Here is a 21,152-nt window from a genome sequence, read left to right as displayed (position 1 = left end):
ACTTTTATCCAATGTGGGACTTGGACTCGGAATTGCATTCCCAACATAAAGAACAATTGAAAACAAATATAGAAATATTGAATATAAAATTAATGCCACTTTTGAAGTTCAGGAAAAAAAAGAAAGAAACACTATGCATCGAATTCATGCTAAGCATTAAATTTTCTACAAAAGTAAACACCCATGTGTTACGTCATTTCATTATGCGTGTTTCATTGCTTTCCGCAAACATTTTTTATATAAACAATTCTGCAATAGTTGGATAATTGGTAGTTTGTTTTCCAAACACTGATTAACTAAAGGAAGTGAATTATTATAACCCGAGTTGAAATCTTGGAGAGAATTCTACTTAACCACTACCGTTAACTTTGTAGAAATAATCAGCCAATTTTTTATTTTAAAATTTAATTTTAGCAAAACTTTTTTGGAGGTCAACCATATTTTAGTTTGGTGTGTTGAAATTTAGGAGAATGTTGACTTCGTAAAGAAGGGAAGTGATATCAATTTTCAGAAAGTTGGTGGCTCTAATCCCATACGCGTATACATAACAAGCCTCCAAAAAAACAGACAAAACACAAATCCTAAATCATCTGTGTAAACACAAATTTTTAAAAAAATAACAAGTTACACCTTTCATTTTAAATTAAAAAAATGAATTTTAAACCGAATTCAACGCTAAAAAACCAATTTGTAATATGAGGTTTGTGTTGTCTTTATATATCATAATCTATACTTATCTCTAATCGACGTGGGACTTTTAACGTCAAAACAGATATTTATTTATTACATTATAAATATTAAAACATTGTTTAGTTAGATTTCCTTCTATTTATTGCATAGCATCTCAGCATACTAACTTATGGCATGACCCTTGTGGGTTCATTTCTTTGAGAGCATTCACTTTCTGCACCAGCTAGTATATGTAGGTAAAGGGAGACAATAGTGATGCATAATTGAAATGATAGTATATGTGTCTGTGTGTATGTGAGAGAGAGAGAGAAAACCAGATAAAATACGTCATTGAAAGTGCAAGAGTGCATATATATAGTAAGATCTGAAGGGTTGGGAAAATTTGTGATAAAAGATTATCATGGGGAAAGGAAGAGCACCATGTTGTGATAAGACTAAAGTGAAGAGAGGTCCTTGGAACCCTGCAGAAGACCTTAAACTCATAGCCTTCATCCAGAAATATGGCCATGAAAACTGGCGCGCTCTCCCAAAACAAGCTGGTAATTACATTTCTTATTAAATGTGTGTATGTTTATTTGGTTATGTTTGCGTGTGTTCATGTCTGTCTTTGATTATAGAATGCTGTCTTGGTAATTTTAGGTAAACTTTTAATAAGAAACATTGGTTTCAAGTTTCAACCTCTCTTTTGTGTCTGATCTCGTTCACTTTAGTGAACTATAGGAATTACAATTTTGTAATCTTTTCAGTAAGAAACTTCAGTGCATGATCATGGAAATTTTGCATTCTATGGTAACCTGTAGTTTGTGATAAATCCAGTTTCTGCGTTTGCATTGTTTCATCCACTGTTTGTCTCATTCAATGGCAATTCTCTGCTACCTACTGCTGATAGGAAAAAGAAAAACTTAGTTTGGCAGAATTTGGTGACTTTTGGTTTCCCTCATGTTAGTAAAGATAGTTTGAAGCATTGCTCGCTTATCACATCTATAATTGTGGGCCATCCTTCTGCCTATAATTTCAATGAAAATATGACACATTTTAAATGACTAATTTCTGATTATGCATGTCCACCTACCATTAATATGGCCCGTCCATCATCATGATTGTTTGCTATAAATGGAAAATTACCACTATTATTGCACAAGGAGACTCTGCCATAAGGCTAATGGATTCCTTCATCAGAGAAAAAAGAAATTATTTCAAGTGCTTAAAAGAAGGGCACTGCGTTGTAAATTTGATGTTTCCTGCTGTGGATTATGACTAGTTTCCTGCATTCCTTAAAGTAGGCAAACTGTTGTTTCATGCTGTTCGGGTGTTTTGGTCTCTATAATTATTTCAGTCTATTCATTGGTTTCAATTATTCTAAAATAGGAGAAGCAAAACAAAAGTGTGATTAAATTAAAAGTGGACTAATGGGCATGAGGAATCACAAGCCTAGACATTGTAAAATTGTAAAATTCAAGAAGGAAAATAAAAAAGTATTACTGTCTTATTGTACATATATACAAGAGTATTGGTGTTTGGAAGCAGTTCTTCTGAGTATACAATAGTAGTAGTTTAATTAAAGAATTTGCAATTTTCATGCCTTCTTCTAAAGCATGATGGTATAGATGTTATCAAATTTTTCTTATACTTAGTTTTTGCATTTGAATAAGGGCTTCTGAGATGTGGAAAAAGTTGTCGTTTGAGATGGATTAATTATCTAAGACCTGATGTGAAGAGAGGAAATTTTACAGCAGAGGAAGAGGAAACAATCATAAGACTTCACAGGGCAATGGGAAACAAGTATGTCTCTAATGTCTCAAACCAGAAACAAGTTTTCTTATGATTTGTGGCATTACTAGATTATCTAACTATAAACAAATGGGTTTCAGGTGGTCAAAGATTGCATCACGTTTGCCTGGTAGGACAGACAATGAGATCAAGAATGTGTGGAACACCCACTTAAAGAAAAGGTTGGGTCCTAAAAAAACTTCAGAATCAAGTACAGATGAATCCAAGCCAGAATCAACAATAACTTCCACCTCTTCCTCTTCCTCTCAGTCGTTTTTCTCAATTGAGAGGCCAAATTCACCCAAGAGCACAACACCTTATAATAATGAATTTTGTGACCAATTATCAATGGAAGATAAAATCGAGAAGGATTCAGAAAAAGCAGTGTCAAGTGAACTAATTGGCATGACTGAGGATCCAAAAGAGTCATCTGCTTCATTTTCTTGTGAGTCAAGCCAGAATGTTGCACACAAACCAGAACAACAATTGGGTTCTCCATCATCCTACCTAGGATCTTATGATGTCGGCCATATTTTAGAAATTCCATGGGAACCAGATTATGAGTTTTGGAAGTTGTTAGATGATGATGATAGCCCTGGATCTTTTCAATCAAAGGAAGTCCAATTAGGTGAGTTCTCAGCCAACGAAAACATCATTCTTGGAGAAGAGGGTGAAGCAAGGAAATGGAGCAATGATTTTGAGAATGAGTTTGGAGTAGTAGGTGAGATAAAGGAGTCAAACAAGGATCATAATTTCCTACCAGTTGAGCCAGAAATGGACCACACTAAGGCATTTGATTTCGATGATATGACACAAGCAGAATCTGAATTGGACTTTTGTTCTATCCCATTATGGCTCTCTTCGCCTCAAAATACTACTCTCTACTTTAATACAGACCAGTAGTTGGAATCACCAAACAGTGATTTACTTATTAGGTATACTGACTATGATAAATTAATCAAGCAGAATAGGTCTCTTTCATGTATGATCCAAAATCAAGTTAGAACACGTTGTAGATTGAAGCACAAATATGCTGTATATTGAATAAATTGTTGGTAAACAACAACTATCATATACACCATGAAAGTGGGTAGGTCATATTCTCCACTTACTGCCACTACTACTGTGACATTTTTCTTCATGTCCCCACACCTTTGAAGAATTCAAATAAAACAAGCTTGCAAGTATAAACGACTACAACTGTAGCACGTAGAATTTCAGTCAAGTGAATTTTCAATTTACAACCTTGCATACATATTTCAGCTAAATAACTCTTGATTAATGGAACTAACAATTATTAACATTTATTCGTATTAATTTTTTCTTTACCAAAAACGTGAGAAAATGAGGGGACGCACCCGATATTACTTGGCATGATGTTAATCACCTAAAAGCTCGAACAGCTTTTTAAGTAGTGTGCTGGATAGGCTCCCTCCATGGCCAATCAACCAAATAAGTCAAATACAATTACTGTGCATTACAAAACTCTATTTTGGAGCACTTAATGTAGTTGGAGAACTTAATACCTCAAATTAAACGAGAACACCCTCACACCATTTTATCCGCGTGCTGCTCTATAACACTACTTTCATATTAAAAAGATTTAATTTAATATTATATTTTAATAATAACCAAAATATCTAATAAAATGGTGAGTCTGAACATCATGCACCATGATTATCAAACTCTCGAGTTAACTCGAGTTTACATTCCCAACATGGCTTTTGAGTCAACTTGGAAGGAAATTCGTTTTCTGCGTAAATTTGGTAGAATTAATTGTAAAATCGGTAGGATTCTGTAAACTCACGAGTTTAGAGCGATTATGCGAACTTGAAAAAGAAAAATTAAAAAAAAAAACGAAATTATCTAGAGTTTAGATTTTCATGATCTGATTGTCATTATTTCTTGTGCCCTTTTTTTTCCATGTTAGTGCTACAATTTTTTTTTATCTCTAAATAATTTAGTAATTTTTTAGACCTATTGTTAAAACTCAGAAAATAATACTTTTTAACGATCGATTAGACATTATTTTATAACTAATTACATTTCAAACCTTCAAAAAATGATTGAGTAGAGCTAATTAACAATACATGTATGTAAAATTTTCTAGTGAATTTGATTAAAAGATACAAAGTAAGAAGCAAATGACATAATTTTAAAGAAAAAAGAAATGTAAGGCAGAAATTGAAAGAGTAAAAGTAAGTGAATTGGTGGTTGTATTGTAATGCATAAGAGGAAGTAATGATTTGGACAAGATCTTACCAAACTAGAGCTACCTAGTAGTGGGTGGTGCGGTCATCATTCGCTGCTTTCTGATTACAATAAATCTACCAAATGCCAATGGGGACTTGGAATTCGGGTTGAGTATTGTAATCAATTATGAGGTTGAGCAGTGAACTTCAGTGAGTTTAGAGTATGGTTGATACAAATCTTAGAAGTAAAGCGTTGATCTGATCAAAGTTAGATGGATGCTGATTTGATTTGATTTGATGGAAGCTATATATGGAATATGACCAAGTCTAAGCATGTGTCGTTGTTCTACCACATCCACCGACGTTGACTGTGTATGCACCAGTTGCACTAATCACCCCCACACGTGGGAAATCGTTTACTTAGGATGCGCCTGTAGACGCAAATTTAGATTATATTTGTTACTACTTTTCTTTTTTTTTTTTCTATATTTGTAATAATAATTTAATGTTTTTCTCTATTTATTTTTATTCAATGGGGTTCTTGTATTTTTTTATAGTTGTCAAAACGGGTCATCCAATCCGGTTCACCACGGATTGGTTATTTAGTGAGTCAACTCTGTTCGGCTCATTTATTAACGAGTCAGAAAAATTTAAACCCGGCCGATCCATCACGGGTTGACTCATTGACTCACTTAATTACATTTTTTAAATAAAAGTAATTTATAAACTTTCTATCATTTAAATCTAAACAAATTCACTTCCAAATTTCATTCCCAATGTGGGTGTTTAATTAATTTTGAAAATAAGGAACTTAAATAATTTTTTCAAACAAAAAAAATAATAAATATTTTTTATAAAATTAAAATTGAATTTTAATAAAATAAAATTAGGTATGTCGGCCCATCACGGGTTCAACCCGCATGAACTGGGTTTAAATCTGACCCGTATATATTTTTTTAAACTCAAACTGATCCAAACCTGTGATGGGCTGGATTGACCCGCGGATTGTGACCCATTTTGACAGCTCTAATATTTTTCTAAAAAATTAATGTGATCCATTTCATTAAATTAACTTTAATGTCCTTTAAAAAATATGAGTTGACATATATGATTGTTGATTGTAGTGCAATCAAATAGAAGTCACTTGTTTATAACACTGTATCGATTGTCTAATGCAATTGTTTAGTACACTAATAGTGAAGAAAAAAACAGAAAAGGCTTAAAGAGTTAGCTTGTTGGTGTAATGTAATACTGTAAGGGAGGGTTAAATGTAGACATTTTGAAAATATTTTTGTCCATACATACTATAACAAATTCAATTAACATAAGAAATAAGAAAGAGAAGAATGCAAATAATGATTTATATTGGTTCACCTCTATCTTATGTTAGGTCTAGTCTCTTAGGTCATCTATTTAAGAAATTCACTAATCAAAACCTTTAACTAGCAATGAGTATCAACCTTCCCAGATTACAAGTTACTCCTCTTTAGGAACACAAGTACAAACCTTTCTAAAGTACTATATCACAATCTTAAGATCAAGAACACATAATTAAAATGATTACTCACGTAGAATAGTTTTACAATCACGCTCACAGGGTTCACTTCACACACTAAAGGATTTATAATGGTTTTGCTCAATCCATTATCATTATCTAACAACTGGATTAAATAGTATAAGATCACATATATTCTTTATTTTCCTTTTCTCTTCAAGAATAAATTTGACAGTATTTTAGTACTTTGATAATTATTTTTCATTTCTTATTTTTCTTCTTCATATTGGTCTTGATATTTATAGTTGGGTTGTGCGATTTGATCATTCATGTAGAATATCTCTAGATATCTTCATCATTCTTAACTTAGAATTTCTTGATAACCAAAAAAAGTGTATTGCTTCCTGTGAATTATCAACTATTTTCTTTTCCACCATTCAACAATTTGTATTTTGAATATTATAATGTTGTTGCTTCAATATTCTCTTGCAGTATTCAATCAACAAAGTCTTTCTCTTCCTTCTGATTAATTGGTAAATAATATGACAACATTTGTAATATTCAACCAAAGAATGTTTCCTTTCTCAACAATTCAATCATCTTTGATATTCTGAAGATTAAATCTTCAATCATATCTTCAATTGAAATATCTTCTAATAATGTTTTAAACTTGTTGCATAATTCTCTTTCTCGACTTGATCAACAATTTCGACATTCAGATGTTATTGGTAAATTTCCAATTGATCTTGACTACTTGATTGGGAAATTTTCTTTTGCATTATTCTGAACTTGATTTGTTTGATCAATTTGATACTAATTTAATGCATTAACTTTTAACTCGCCTAATCATCCGTCCAAGTAGATCATCTAATGAAAGTACTTGTCTTATAGGTTTTTCAACATTTTGCTTCATGAACTGACTCAACTCGTCTAATAAATACTCGTTTAGTACCTTTTGTCTGCTTCTGCCACTAACACAATATGCCTTTTTCTTGTACCTTTAAAAGACATTTTGCGTATGTTATAGGTCAGATGTAATTGCAGAAAATGTAAATTTATGTCTAGTAAAATACCATATTTTAATTTACAAACGTAAATTTATGTCTGCTACAAAGGCAATAAACATAAATTTATGGTATATTTTCTTATATTTTAAGTCAAAACTTACATCCTCTAAAAGCATTAAAATTCAATATACAATATAAGAAAACACCACAAAAAAGTTTCAAAATTTTCTTAGTATGGGTATCTCAAATAGAGTTATAAAGTATAGAAAAACAGATGAAAAGTACTAAAAAATGATAACCATATTGTAAATGATGAAATTGTTAAAATTTCAGATCCACAATACCCTTCAAGATTAGCCAACGCATTTGTCACCCAATTTCCAATAACCACTAATGCAAAAGGTTCATTTAACTTCACCCAATAAGCCTCAAATTTAAGAAAAAATGAAGTATATCAAAACATAGTTACACTTTAAAATTATTAAGAATGTTTAGGTTTTGGTTGTATTAAAAATTGAATTATATACATGTCTAGGCTTCACATGTTTGAGAACCGATGCCTAAAGTTCTCGTGAATTTAAAAAATGTCACTAGTATTTTTTAATTTAATTTTTAGGTAGAGGTTTAAGCTTTGGTTATTTTTGAAATTGAAACATAAACATGTTTAGGCTTCAATTTTACGAATAACCGAAGCCTAAACATCTTCTTAGGGTTATCCTTTTTGAAAATTTACTCTCGCATAAAGCATTATGTCTCTGCATAAGTACTTTCCTCCCTCCTCTACTACTAAGAAATGCCACTAGTCAAATATTCTAATTTGATTACAACAAGAGTATTAATCTATTCAAGTATCATGAGTATTGATACATCAAGGCATGATGTAGGCTTGTAGATCCATGAGATCAGAGGTTGATAGAAGCAAAACACCATATGCAATCCAATGGAACAATACCAGCAGTGTAGTTTCCGTTCCAGATCTGGATGGTTGGCAGCAATGGAATTTGGTGGAGATATGTAGGAGGTTGGCAGCGGAGATTGTGTTGCAGAGGCTAAATGAAATGGAGGCTAGCTTGAAGAGGTGAATCACAACTCAGAAGGCTTCCACAAGAGGAAGGAAGTTGCAATGGAAAGGTAAGCAATGAAGTGACTCTCGGATTTGAGAAAGTAGCTTTGCATTTCAGCAGAGTTTCTCTAATATCATCCAAAAGTGAATACAAGGGCAGCCAAGGTGAGTTATATAGACTCCTCAACCTTGGGCTTGTGATGAAAAACGTGTTCAGCCACTAGGAATCACGTTGCCTAACTCTATTACATGTGCTAAATGTGCTAGCTTCTAGAATCTATATGGAGTACACGTTTATTTCAATTTCTAAAATAGAAAAGTTCCCGGTGCACCCCCTATCAAGCTAAACTCACCCCTCCTTTATGTAAAATGACTTCTTTATCCTTCTTTGGTGGACTTTATTTATTGGGCTTGGGCCCCGCGTATCATCATCAACATGTTTAGGTATCACAAGTATCAACCTTTCCAAGTATCACGAATATCAACCTCTTCAGGTATCGCAAGTATCAACATCTCCAAGTTATAAGTGTAAACCTCTTCGGTATCCTTCTAAAATGAAATCACAAGAACAACTCTCAAATTGAGAGGGTATAATCAAAGCTCATAGGGTGTGCTTCACAATGTAAAGGATTTTACAATGGTTAATTTCACAACCTAGTATTTCTCATAACTAATAAAATTTGACTCTATAATCACAATGCATTTTTCTTTTTGAATCTTTTCTTGACAGTGTAGTATTATTTGTTTACTTTCTAATGCACTATTAGTTAATCTTTTTCTTCCTTTATGTCTTCGGTTCTTATATTCACATTGATCTATATAGCAACCTCCTTTGTTAGGTTGGCCAGAGCTAGAAGGATGCAATGGAGATGGTTCCTTGGAGTTTAATGGTGCGGAAATGTTGGAAACAAAGGTCCAAGGATGCAAAAGGATGAAGGCTCACGACCTTAGGTGGTTTAGTGGAGATGATGTGACATTTGATGGCTCAAACAAAGGTTAGACCAACTCAATGAGGAAGGTAACTAGAGGAGTCTTTAAGATTGGTTTAGTCTTGATCAAGAAGAAGTATTATGGCCAAATCTGGGTAGCATAACATTACAAAACATACAAGATGAATAGAAGGGTGTAGACACATCTTTATATAGGCAAAGGTGTCTCCTAAAAACCCTAAAAGCATATTTTGGCCGAGAAATTGGAGGCCCTATAGGGTGGAGACAAGCGTCACAAATCCTCTCCAATGAGGGAAGGACATGTGACCATTCATAAAGAAAAATCTCTCCAATCCTAGAATGTCATGTGGCCACTACTAAAGGCAAATTCTCTCTTATGGAAGTATGATAGATGGCATATACTTTTCACATGGTTCGGATGTCTAACTTAAAGAAAACCCTACACTAATTAGGCCTTAATACAAGCCTAAGGAAAACCTACACTAAATGAACGAATACATGCTTCTTCATCTCTCATTATGACCTAAGTGAAGTTGCTTCACCCTCTAAAGATGGTTCTTCTTGTAAGAGCTTGACCATACTTCTTGTGATAAGACCCTTGGCTAGGAGTTTGCCATCATCCCCTCCCTCTTGAAGAGGATTTAACCTTAAATCAAGAGGCTCTTCTTCTTCATTATGCTCCAAATCACCTACAAAAGGGGTTAGATCACATATATTGAAAGTAGCACTTATATCACATTCATTTGGAAACTCTAACCTATATGCATTGTTATTAATCCTTTGCAGCACTCTAAAGGGTCCATCTCCACGAGGATTGAGTTTAGATCTCCTTTGTTTTGGAAATCCATCTCTCAAATGGAGCCAAACCCAATTTCCTTCTTCCAACACCAAAAGTCTCTTCCCTTTATTGTTGTATTTGGTATACCTCTCGGTTTGTAGTTGAATTTATGACTTAACTTTTTCATGAATTTTCTTCAAAGTTTCAAACCTAGATACCCCTTCCTTATGAATGAAATCACTAGGATTTGGGAGAGGTATGAGGTCCATAGGGGTGAGAGGATTAAAACCATATACAACCTCAAAAGGAGACATTTTGGTGGTCTTGTGAACCACCCTATTGTATACGAACTCAATGTGTGAGAGATACTCATCCCAATATTTGTTGTTTCCCTTTAAAAGAGCCTTCAACATGGTCCTTAAGGTCTTATTGACAACTCGGTTTGGCCATCCATTTGGGGGTGGCTAGAGGTGGAGAAGAGGAGCTTAGTTCCTAGCCTAAACCAAAGGGTTTTCCAAAAATGACTAAGAAATTTGTTGTCTCTATCAGACACGACGATCTTAGGTAAGCCATGGAGTTTCACCACATCTCTAAAGAAGAGTTTAGTTATATAAGTTGCATCATCTACTTTGTGGCATGGAATGAAATGTGTCATCTTGCTAAACCTATCCACAACCACAAAAATAAATTATAATCCCCTTTGAGATTTGGAAGACTAAGGATGAAATCTATACCAATGTCCTCCCATGGGAGGAAACAATTGGGAGAGAAGTGTACAAGCCATGAGGCATAGTCTTAGCCTTAGCTTGCAAACATGTGATGCTTTGGTAACAAAATCTTTGGACTTCCTTTCTCATTAGGGCCATAGAATTCCTCTTGAAGAATATTTAGAGTTTTATCAACTCCAAAGTGACCCATGAGACCTCCCTCATGTGACTCCTTTATGAGGAGTTTCCTGTGTGATCCTTGAGGCACACATAATTTTCCTTCTTTAAACAAGTATCCCTTGGACATATAAAACCCCCATTGTTCCCTCTTTTGACAACTTTCATAGATGAAGAAAAATAAGTTATCTTGGGTGTACAATTCTCCTATGTGATCAAAGCCAAATGTGTACTTCTCCTTATTTGAAAATAAGTAGTTGTTTCTCAAAGTGGTGAGCACTACATGCAAATGTCTTAATTGTTCATGAAGACTTTTGTTGTAGACTAGGATATCATCAAAATATACAATCACAAACTTACCAATACAATCTCTTAGGACATGTTTCATTAACCTTATGAAGGTGCTAGGTGCATTATTTTAGCCAAAAGGCAACACTAATCACTCATATAGTCCAAATTTGGTCTTAAATCGGTCTTCCACTCATCACCTTCTCTTATCCTTATTTGCTGATAACCAATTTTAAGATCAATTTTGGAAAACATGGTAGACCCATGTCATCAAGCCTTGGGATTAGGTGTCTATACTTAATGGTGATGTTGTTAATGGCCCTACAATCACAACACATTCTCTACTTTGCATCCTTTTTAGGGACTAACAACACAGGCACAACATAAGGACTTAAGCTCTTTTGGACCACCCTTTGTTGAGCAACTCTTGAACTTGGGTCTCAATCTCCTTTGTTTCTTGAGGGTTAGTCTTATAAGCTGGTATATTTGGTAGGCTTGCCCTCATTAACAAAATCTATTTAGTGTTCTATCCCCCTAATTGGTGGAAGACCCTTGGTATCTTCTTAGGGGAAGACATCTTCAAACTCTTTTAAAAGTTTTTCCAAAGGATATAGATACTTGGGCTCTAGAGTTGTTGATATGCATGATAGGGATCCCCTACAAAGAAGGTGAGAAGCTTGCTCTCTAAGGAGAGTTTTCTTTAAAATTTTCTTTGACAAATTTCTCTCCTTTAGAGTGACCTTATGAGGTGTACTAAAGTACCTAAAAAACACTAAAGGGGGTAGGGGGGATTGAATAATGTTAAATGAAAAATCTTTTCGCAACCTTTGTATTATAACATGTTTGTCGAGTTTTGAATTTGTCAAATGAATACTCAATGTTCAACCTTGAAAATGATTAAGAATAATAGAAGCTTTTAACGTGCTATGCAAAACGTACACGACAACATTTATAAGAATTTCCTTAATTGAATAAAAATCATTTAGTGCGAAAGTTTCTTGTATGTAGAAATAAAAATGCAACTGCAAGTTTTATAAGAGAAGCGTTTAGACAAAAGTAAACAATAATTGCATAGATATTTTTATACTGGTTCACTCCAATTGTGCTATGTCCAGTCTCCTCCGCAGAGGGTTCCACTGTAATCTTCAACAAGATTAAAACTTAGTATTTGCACCACTACTAGTGTTCTTAGTCAGCGAATAACCTTCTGTTACCCTAAACTAGATGAGTATTCGCACCACTCCTAATATTCTTAGTCAGCGAATAACCTCTTGTTGCCCTAAACTGGAAGAGTATTCGTACCACTTGTGGTACTAGACAACCTTGCTTAGATTTCCTTAACTCCACTGAGTTCAACAAGTGTTTTAATTCTCTTCAAAATTGCAATCAAAGATTGCTTACAAGTCGTTTAGACTATTACTCTCGTAGAGAGGATGTGAGTACAATACATTGCAGTCTAAACAGTCACAGGTGTTTATCTCTTTTCTCTTTCTCTCTTTCTTACAATAATGGGAAAATATTACAATGAAGCTCGAGAATATTGCTTGACTTCTTTTCTATTTTTCAGCCCAGATGTTTTCTTTTTTTGAGCTCTTTCTGTGCCTTTCTTTTGAACACTTGTTTAAGGATGAATATTTTTTTTGTATGTTATCCTCTTGATTCTTCATCTTAATGATCTTTTATTTAAATGCTCTTGTAGAAATGTCCATTAGACTATGCTCTTAGCCTTGATTCTTGTGTCTTCTCTTTCTTCCTGTATAGCAATCGTTGGTTAAAGTCACTTTTACAAAATTGAAAATCTCGGAATGTCACTTTTGTATAAAAAAAACCAAGTCTAAAAACTTTAAAGTAATGAAAAGAAATAATAAACCCTAGACTTAAACTTCCCAGCTCTCATCCGCTACTTCAAACTAGGTTTATCTGCAATGTCATCTACTCTTATACAAGTGTGACCATCCCAGGTGGAAACCACAACCACAAACATGCAAGGGTGAGCAAACAAAAATATCATAACATTTAACACTGAATATTATTATTAAACACAGAATAAGACAGAATAAGACAAACCATAGAATCATATTTCAACACAGACTTAACATCACAACCAACTCATTCATGAACTAATGTTGTTTCCTTGAATTATGTCGTCATAACCTACTCTCAATAATAGGCAATTTGAGTTGTCTTTCATCGCAACTTTAGACCTTTCTCCCCGACTCCTTAAGGACTAATGAGTAAAAACACCGATACTATTCACATCGGTGCACTATACTTAGCACGAGCCGAAGCCTTTAGGCGAGACATCCAACCCTCTCGAGTCCTCACGCAGGAGGAAGGGTGACACTTGAATCTCTTTCTCCACGAGACTCTCAACTCCTTAATGTATCACAATACGAAAAGATCACTCCACTAACATCGATATAAGGAAAAATAACATAATTTCATATTCTCATCACAATTCAATAGATTAACACATTACATGTATCAACCAACCAAGGTCATGGTATAAAACAAAACTAAGATAATTATTTATCTCCACTACCCACTACTAAGAAAGCAAGAACACTCAAGTGGCCTTACCTGGCCCACCAATACTCAATGAAGTATCCAAAATGATATAACGAGTGGTTAACCATAGAGAATTAAGCATGGGTTAGTGATCACAGTCCTACCTTACACATGTCAAAACAAAAGACTAATACCTTTTCCACACGCTCTCGGCTCATGTAAGCAGAACCTATTTAATTTCCCAATCTTCCTTCAATTTAAAGGTAGTAGGACCCACTCAGGTCTCATTTACTCAAACATGATACTAGCCTTTTCTCCAGGTAGCCCTTGGACACGAGTGTGCTCTCTACCCACTCCTAAACCTCACGTCTCACCCCTTCTCCAAACAATTCCCTAATTTCCTCACACTTCTTCTCTCGTCTAGTGGGACCCATGTGGGTCCCTCTCCCACTCTTCCCACTCTTCCTACTCTTTCCACTACCATCACGTTGCATTCAGAACGTAGCCCTTGTCATGCAACATTTTCTACTCCTTCATATAACTCAATAACGCATCACATCTCACACAACCCCTTTCTCACATCTCAACTCCAGACTAGACCTCATTTCACGCCCCCCATTCCCTTCTTCTTTCTGTACTACTTCAACCAAATATCAACTCCCTCACTCATTTTCTTTTCTTCATCTTCTTTTCTCTCTACTGGAACCCACTATTCTTCTCACTTTTGACATCCCTACAGTAGCTTGTTATCAGTCTCTCTATTCTCTTCATTCTAACAAACAACACCATACCTGTGCACTCAATATTTCTTCCCCAACTTCCCAAAAGCTTGTCCTTTCTATCTCTCTCTCCTTTTTTTTTCTCACTGAAACACACAATGTCACCCTTTGAAAATTCAACACATTCTCCTTCATCCTCTCCCTCCAGTTCTCTTTTTTTATGAAATTGTACTCATCTTGTCGTACTTTTACAGCATTCACGACCTCTCGCATAAACCCATTTACACCCTTTCCAATTTCCTCTCATTAGTTAAACCTGAGAACTACTTTGGTTTCCCTCCCCCTCTTCTTCTCCTTCAACTCAACCATCACTGCTTCACCTCGCCTACCTTCCTTAATCCTACATATTCTATCTCTCACTTCCTCTAGTCATCATAGGGTAGTTATTCACAAACCCTTCAACCCCTCTTAGTTTTTTGTACACACGTTAACTATTCCACTGCACTGCTCTGAGACTATGCTTCAAGAATACACAATCTAATGCCCTTCAGCTCAAAGGAACAACCTCATCAGTTATCATACTACGCCTCAATACTTTTATCCTTTCTTAGAGAGTCACTCAAGTTTGTAACTAAATGAGAATTTAAATTGAATTGTACTGTAAATGTATCCTCTCACTGAGAGTTTCTAATTTGTTTCCTTTAAGAATCCCATAATGGATTTGTTGTAAATTTTGTAGAGAATTAAAACACTTGTAACTAGACGTGTTGTCTAGGAATGCCAAGAGGGATGAATAATACTCAACCAAGAGTGGGTCAACTCCGTGTAGACAGTTGTCTAAGGATATATCATGGAGAGGCTAAACTCGGACTAGACGTGTTGTCTAAGGGTGTCAGGAGTTAAAAATAATACTCAACTAGGAGTGAGTTATACTCGAAACCAGGAGTGGAGTATACTCGAAACCATGAGTGGTGTAAGAATACTCAGTCTAGACAGTTGTCTAGGGATACATCCTGGAAAGATTAAATTCAGATAAACATGTTGTTTAGGGGTTTCAGGAGTGGAAGATAATACTTAACCAGGAGTGAGTTATACTTGGAATAAGAGTAGTATAAGAATACTCGGTCTAGACAGTTGTCTAGGACAGGTTCTGGAGAGGTTAAAATCGAACTAGGCGTGTTGTCTGAGGGTTCCAGGAGTGGTAATACTCAACCAGGACTGGGGTATACTTGGGACCAAGAGTGATGTAATAATACTTGCAATCAGGAATGGATTAAACTCGTGTAATCTTGAAAAGATTAATGAAACCTCTTGAGAGTTTTTAAGAGAGAACTAGACGGTAGCTCAAGTTTGAGTGAGCCAGTATAAAAATTGTGCCTTAATGTTTTCCTCTTTTAAAACTATTGTTAAATTTCCTTTGTCATCATCTAAAAGAGTTATTATCTGCTTATCTTATAAACTCAGTGTCTAAACATAGTACATATTTTTATACTCTCACCATAAGTCATTAGACATTGTCTTGCAAAAATATTTTTAAAACATTATTCAACCCCTACAAGTGTTTTCCTATGTACTTCACTAAAGGGTTAAGCTCCCTTAATGTGTTTCCCTATGTCTCGTTATATAGAAATTGAATTAGACTTGTTTCAGACTTTTTTATTGTTGTAATATTCTTTTGATAATGTAATATCTTCTATTTATCTTCTAAATAATCCAATATCTTCAAAATATATTTGATTGTTGTGGAAATCTAAAAATATTTAAGAAGATCTTGCTAGATTCAAAATGATTTGACAAATATTATCTTCTGATATTTACTAATATAGTTAAATAAGATAATTATTTAAAAATAACAAATAAAATATCTAAAGATATATTTTTACCAAATTATCTTTTATCATAAACACTTATCAATTATCGAAACCTCTTTTGTAGAAAAAATAGAGAAAATCACAAGGTCCAGTTTTATTTCTTGTTCCTCGCTTAGCCAAACTTTCTTATTTTTTCGTACTTTTCTTATCTTTTTCATGCAATTCTTGGCTTATACTTTTGTGGTTTCCCTTAAACCCGTGTACCATGATGGCCACATCTCTCAATCTCTTTGTTCCTCTTTCTGAACGAATACAATCCATTTTATTCTATTCTTAGAGACATCATCCAATGGATGTCAGAATTACCCATTTAAGGACTACACCAAGCTATAGTTCATGGGGGAAATTGGTTTGTCTGAGTTGACACGTTTTCTTTAAGTATAAATCATAAGTGACTTTATCTATTGTTGAGCCATGCTAGTTTCTAAGAATAAAAAAAATTAATTATCTTAAACTGGAAACAATTTCGGTGCACATTAATTAATTAGATGTTGTTTTGCTTCGCAGAATTATGGTTCAGACTTTTCAGAATAATGTGCAGACTTTTTATTCTCTTTACTATTTTAACAAATAGCTTGGTGCTTCATTTCTCATAGTTGTGCAAAATAATTTTGCTGCAATGACCGTGTATATGCTGCTGTTACGGTATAAGTACCTTGGCCACAAGCTTGCTCCATTTATTCACACCATAGCCTTCTACCTTTGGTACTTATGAACTGATTTTGTTGTGTGATGAGTTCTCCTTGGTCTGCACCATTCACGTGTAACAATTCTTTTGTCCTAAACTTTCCAATTATTTACGTTATAAGAGCTGCAACTTTGTCTGCAAGATGATTTTCTCACGTGGCTTAGCTTGTTCTGTTAGACAACCCTCTTCTTAATTACATTCCTTGTCTCTCACGATGACTTATTGTGGCACCATATTGCTTGTTCCAGAATTGCAAGTCTGCACATTGATAGATTTTTTCACTCTAGGCTATCAAGAATTTGTAGATTTCTGATTGAGATTTCATGATTCTGTTTCATTCTGCATTCCTTGATGGATTTAAGTAATGTACGAAGCCTTGTTTCTCTTCTCTCTTGTAATTGTCACCATGGACAGTTTTGTTCACTGAATTCTATTCAAATCTGATGTGTAATTGATGGTTATTAAAGCCAACCTGATCCAGTTAATTTCAAGAAGATATTACCGATCCTTTGCAGCCTAGAGTGACTATGTCCTCTTAAATTCTTCTCCTCTTAGTGCATAATTTTATTCTGTTATTCCTTAATGAATTCCTAGACCACTTGCATGGTAAGACGACTCAAGAGTTACATCTAGCAGACCATATGTGTAGTACGTGAAAATTAGATCTTCTTTTATCATTTAGTATAACTTTATATACATATAATATAATATAATATAATATGTCTGAGTTGTCTTGAGTGAGAAGTTAATTGTATATATTGAAGTTAATACTTAATTCACAGCACGTTAAACTTGTGTTTTTGCTTGTTCTTATTGGTACTCTAGTTTCACTTATATTATTTTTAACACTTACTGTGTGTTCTATTTTCTACGTGTCTGTATGATAGTTTGGTTCTGAAATTATAAACGAGTAATTTTAATTATTAATGTATCAAGTGAGACACCCACCAAATTACCCTGCAACCAATACTATAATATTAAGGAAATGTTTAATTTCTCTATTAATAAGAAGAAGAAACATAGCCTTGACTACTACATGAAACAACTATAGAAAGAGGTTTTATTGATTGTAAATGCAGACTTAACATCCATAGAACAGAATCTAAAACAGAGCAGACACACCAAAGTGTCTATCAAACAATAAATTTCCCAAGACAGAAATTGCCCAAGCTAAAATTATACAAGGCCTTTTAGTACCATACTTAAAGTGCAAATTTTCATTGGGTTAGTTCATGAAACTCTATTTTGAATAAAGTTCTTTCTTTATTCCGTCGATGAAAGCATACACCTTCTTTTCATCAGCAAGTGTTTTGGACACGGTCTCTCTCTCCATGCATCTCTTGGCCCAAGCTATGAGCTTAGGACATTCTGCTTCCATTTTGAAGTCACCATATGTCTCATACGTATAAAACCAACTATAAAAGGGGATCAGACCAACATCAACAAAGCCAAAAATGTCACCCCCAAAAAAAGGTTTGTCACCAAGTGTCTCTTCCAGTTGCTTAAAGATAGAGATCAACTCCTTCTTCCNTGTCTCATGCTCCTCTCCGCTAGAAAGCCACATTTTCCTCCATGTATCATACACCTGCAACCAATATCACAAAANCAGAATTGCTAACAAAAACAAAATATAAAGCAGAACAAAAAGAGATGACAACAAACGAAAAGCACAAACCTTTTTATCAATGTAATCCATCCAGAATCTGGCTTGAGCTCTTTGATAAGGGTCAGAGGGCAAGAGTTGAGGGTTGTGGTTCCAGACCTCATCGATGTACTGCACTATTATTGCAGATTCACAGATGGGTTTCCCATTATGGATGAGAACTGGAATCTTTTTGTGAATAGGGTTCATCTGCAGAAGTAAAGCGCTCTTGTTTCTGAGATCCTCTTCCTTGCGTTCGTACTTAACACCCTTTTCTGCTAATGCAATCCTAACCCGCATCCCAAACATGCTGAACCATGCATCCAACAGAACAACCTCGTCTACCATTACTGTATTCACAGGATCACCAACTCCAAATCAGGTTCTAAACAGGCTTTGTTGCTAGATGCCTTTTCCTAACAGGAGAGGTGATCATATTTATAACCACAACATAAACGTGGAGATATTTCTGGAATGTTCTTGGTGTTACACGACAAAGACTATATGTTACTTCTGCAATTAAGTGGATTTTATTTACATTGAAAACAACAAAAAGCTGAGCAGAGAGAGAAAATTAAGAGGATTTTATATTTTAATCACAAAAGTATTATTTTATTTTTAATTTGTTTCTTGATTTTGATTATCAGTAACCATAAAATTGCTACAAGCAAGATTTGTAACAAAGAGAATCTATTTTTCAAAACATCACTATGGTATTAAAAAAGACTTGTGCATTTTGTGTCGAACAGTTCTTCTGTACCTCTGTACCTTAATGTTCATCTTACACTATTAAAAATGTCATAAATACATTTGAAAAGTGATTAAGAAATTTATTTAATTAACATTTAAATACTAATTAAGAAATTTATTAATCAACGTTCGAACACATTTATTTTTTATATTTTTACTTAATTAATAATAATAATAATAATAACAATATTAATAATTGTGAGGTCGGGTAAAAATATAAACAAAGTGTACACGTGGTAGCATAGAATAGGTTGAACAATATTAGTAAAGTAAAAATACTTAATCTGTTAAAGTTCACACCTAATGTTTTTTTTTAAGAATGTTTCCCTTTTCTTCAAGCATTCTCTCTTTTGCTTCTTTGCCCTATTACCCTTCCATCTCAAACTCATATTCTTGATCCTTGACTTGTGGAACAGAAGATACTTAATTCGGTAGGGATTCAAGAGTAAGTTTCTACTATTTGAATTTCCGTTTCCTCCAACCGGTAAGAAGATGCCTTTTTTATTTTCCCTAGAGCTGTAAGCATGCGATTAAACTTGTTGCATGCAGCCCATTTCGTTTTCTTCCATATATAACTTCTATTTAGTTCTAAAGTTCATTCTCCATCATCAATTGATGATTTATATAGGTGCTTTTAATATTTTGGGAGTGCAAACGAGTGGTTTAGGGTTTCTCCGTGAACTTGGCGTCTTGCATAGAGGTAAGGGGAGCTAGTTGTGCGATTTTCGTTTTAGTTGTGCGATTTTCGTTTTAGTTGTGCGATTTTCGTTTTAGTTGTGTGATGTGAATGCATGATAATTTTTGAAGTGGTATGTTGTTGGAAGCATGGAATTGGTTCTAGTGACTTGAGATGCATGTATGGAAGTGTTTAAATATGTGAATTTAGAATTTGATGATTATAAACTGTTTTGGAATGATTTAGACTGCTGAAATTGTGTATGTTGGAACTGTTTGGATGGAAATTCTGTTGTAGTACTGTTAGATAGGAAGTCAAGTGTTTTTAGAGTCTACTTTAGGTCTTTTAGAGGAAGTGAGGTAATGATTTTGAGCAAATGAGGTCTGCAGCGTTTTTAGACTGTTGGGGACAGTTTTAGCCACTGTATTTTGACTTGTTTGAGTCACTAAATTGATCAAAATAGGTGCAAAGAGGTAAGATCGGGTTTTGAGTCTCTAAGATAGAAAAATTGGCGTTTTAGAGTTAAAATGGAGTGTAAATCACTTTAGAAAGGTAGTGGGGATGTTTAGAATCATTGAGATAAGTTTAATTGAATCTAAAACAAAAATTAAAGATGTTAGAAGTTGGTAAAAATCCTTAGAAATGGTTATATGTGATGCTGTCATGATTCTGCATAATTTTGCAGAATTCTGCAGAATATAGCCGTTCGGTCTCAGTCTTGTATTGCTCTCGGTCTTGTGTGCTCTCGGTTAGAAAAGGGATTGGTCCTTCTTAAGTTTTGCTAGCTATAGTCATTCGGTCTTGTATTGTTCTCTGCCTTGTATTGTTCTCGGTCTTGTATTCCTCTCAGTCTTGTGTTGCTAAACCTCGTCTACCATTACTGTATTCACAGGATCACCAACTCCAACTCAGGTTCTAAACAGGCTTTGTTGCTAGATGCCTTTTACTAACAAGAGAGGTGATGATATTTATAAGCACAACATGGAGATATTTCTGGAATGTTCTTGTTGTTACACCACAAAGACTATATGTTACTTCTGCAATTAAGTGGATTTTATTTACATTGAAAACAACAAAAAGCTGAGGAGAGAGAGAAAATTAAGAGGATTTTATATTTTAATCACAAAAGTATTATTTTATTTTTAATTTGTTTCTTGATTTTGATTATCAGTAACCATAAA

The 21,152-nt window shown here is 34.3% G+C and overlaps 2 protein-coding genes and 1 long non-coding RNA gene across 3 annotated transcripts; 2 read left to right on the top strand and 1 right to left on the bottom strand.

The window, feature by feature from the left end:
• The first annotated feature begins 878 nt into the window (after positions 1-878).
• LOC106761342 (transcription factor MYB58) lies at positions 879-3,659 on the top strand. Its single transcript, XM_014644884.2, has 3 exons — positions 879-1,229; positions 2,343-2,472; positions 2,562-3,659. The coding sequence occupies exons 1-3, from the start codon at positions 1,091-1,093 to the stop codon at positions 3,361-3,363; spliced, it is 1,071 nt and encodes a 356-aa protein (XP_014500370.1). The 5' UTR covers positions 879-1,090; the 3' UTR covers positions 3,364-3,659.
• A 14,281-nt stretch (positions 3,660-17,940) lies between these two features.
• Positions 17,941-18,973, bottom strand: LOC106761043 (glutathione S-transferase 3-like). The gene is made up of 2 exons (XM_014644518.2): positions 18,579-18,973; positions 17,941-18,488 (listed from the first exon to the last, which is right to left on the bottom strand). Exons 1-2 carry the CDS (start codon positions 18,891-18,893, stop codon positions 18,144-18,146), a joined length of 660 nt encoding a protein of 219 aa, XP_014500004.1. The 5' UTR covers positions 18,894-18,973; the 3' UTR covers positions 17,941-18,143.
• Positions 18,974-19,606: 633 nt separating this feature from the next.
• On the top strand, positions 19,607-21,089 carry LOC106761829. The gene is made up of 3 exons (XR_001375714.2): positions 19,607-19,740; positions 19,924-19,995; positions 20,864-21,089. It is a non-coding gene; the product is annotated as an uncharacterized LOC106761829 (long non-coding RNA).
• The last annotated feature ends 63 nt before the right edge of the window (positions 21,090-21,152 follow it).

This window comes from Vigna radiata, chromosome 5 (assembly GCF_000741045.1).
Source record: "Vigna radiata var. radiata cultivar VC1973A chromosome 5, Vradiata_ver6, whole genome shotgun sequence".
Classification (NCBI taxonomy): domain Eukaryota; kingdom Viridiplantae; phylum Streptophyta; class Magnoliopsida; order Fabales; family Fabaceae; genus Vigna; species Vigna radiata.
Note: the sequence above shows the minus strand (reverse complement) of the source record. Positions and strands in the feature narration are given on the sequence as shown.

Bases quoted from the DNA above. Each gene is read 5' to 3' on its own strand.
- LOC106761342 (XM_014644884.2), top strand. From the start codon at position 1,091: ATGGGGAAAGGAAGAGCACCATGTTGTGATAAGACTAAAGTGAAGAGA. The intron at 1,230-2,342 runs GTAATTACATTT...CATTTGAATAAG, and splicing joins CGCTCTCCCAAAACAAGCTG to GGCTTCTGAGATGTGGAAAA. The intron at 2,473-2,561 runs GTATGTCTCTAA...AATGGGTTTCAG, and splicing joins CACAGGGCAATGGGAAACAA to GTGGTCAAAGATTGCATCAC.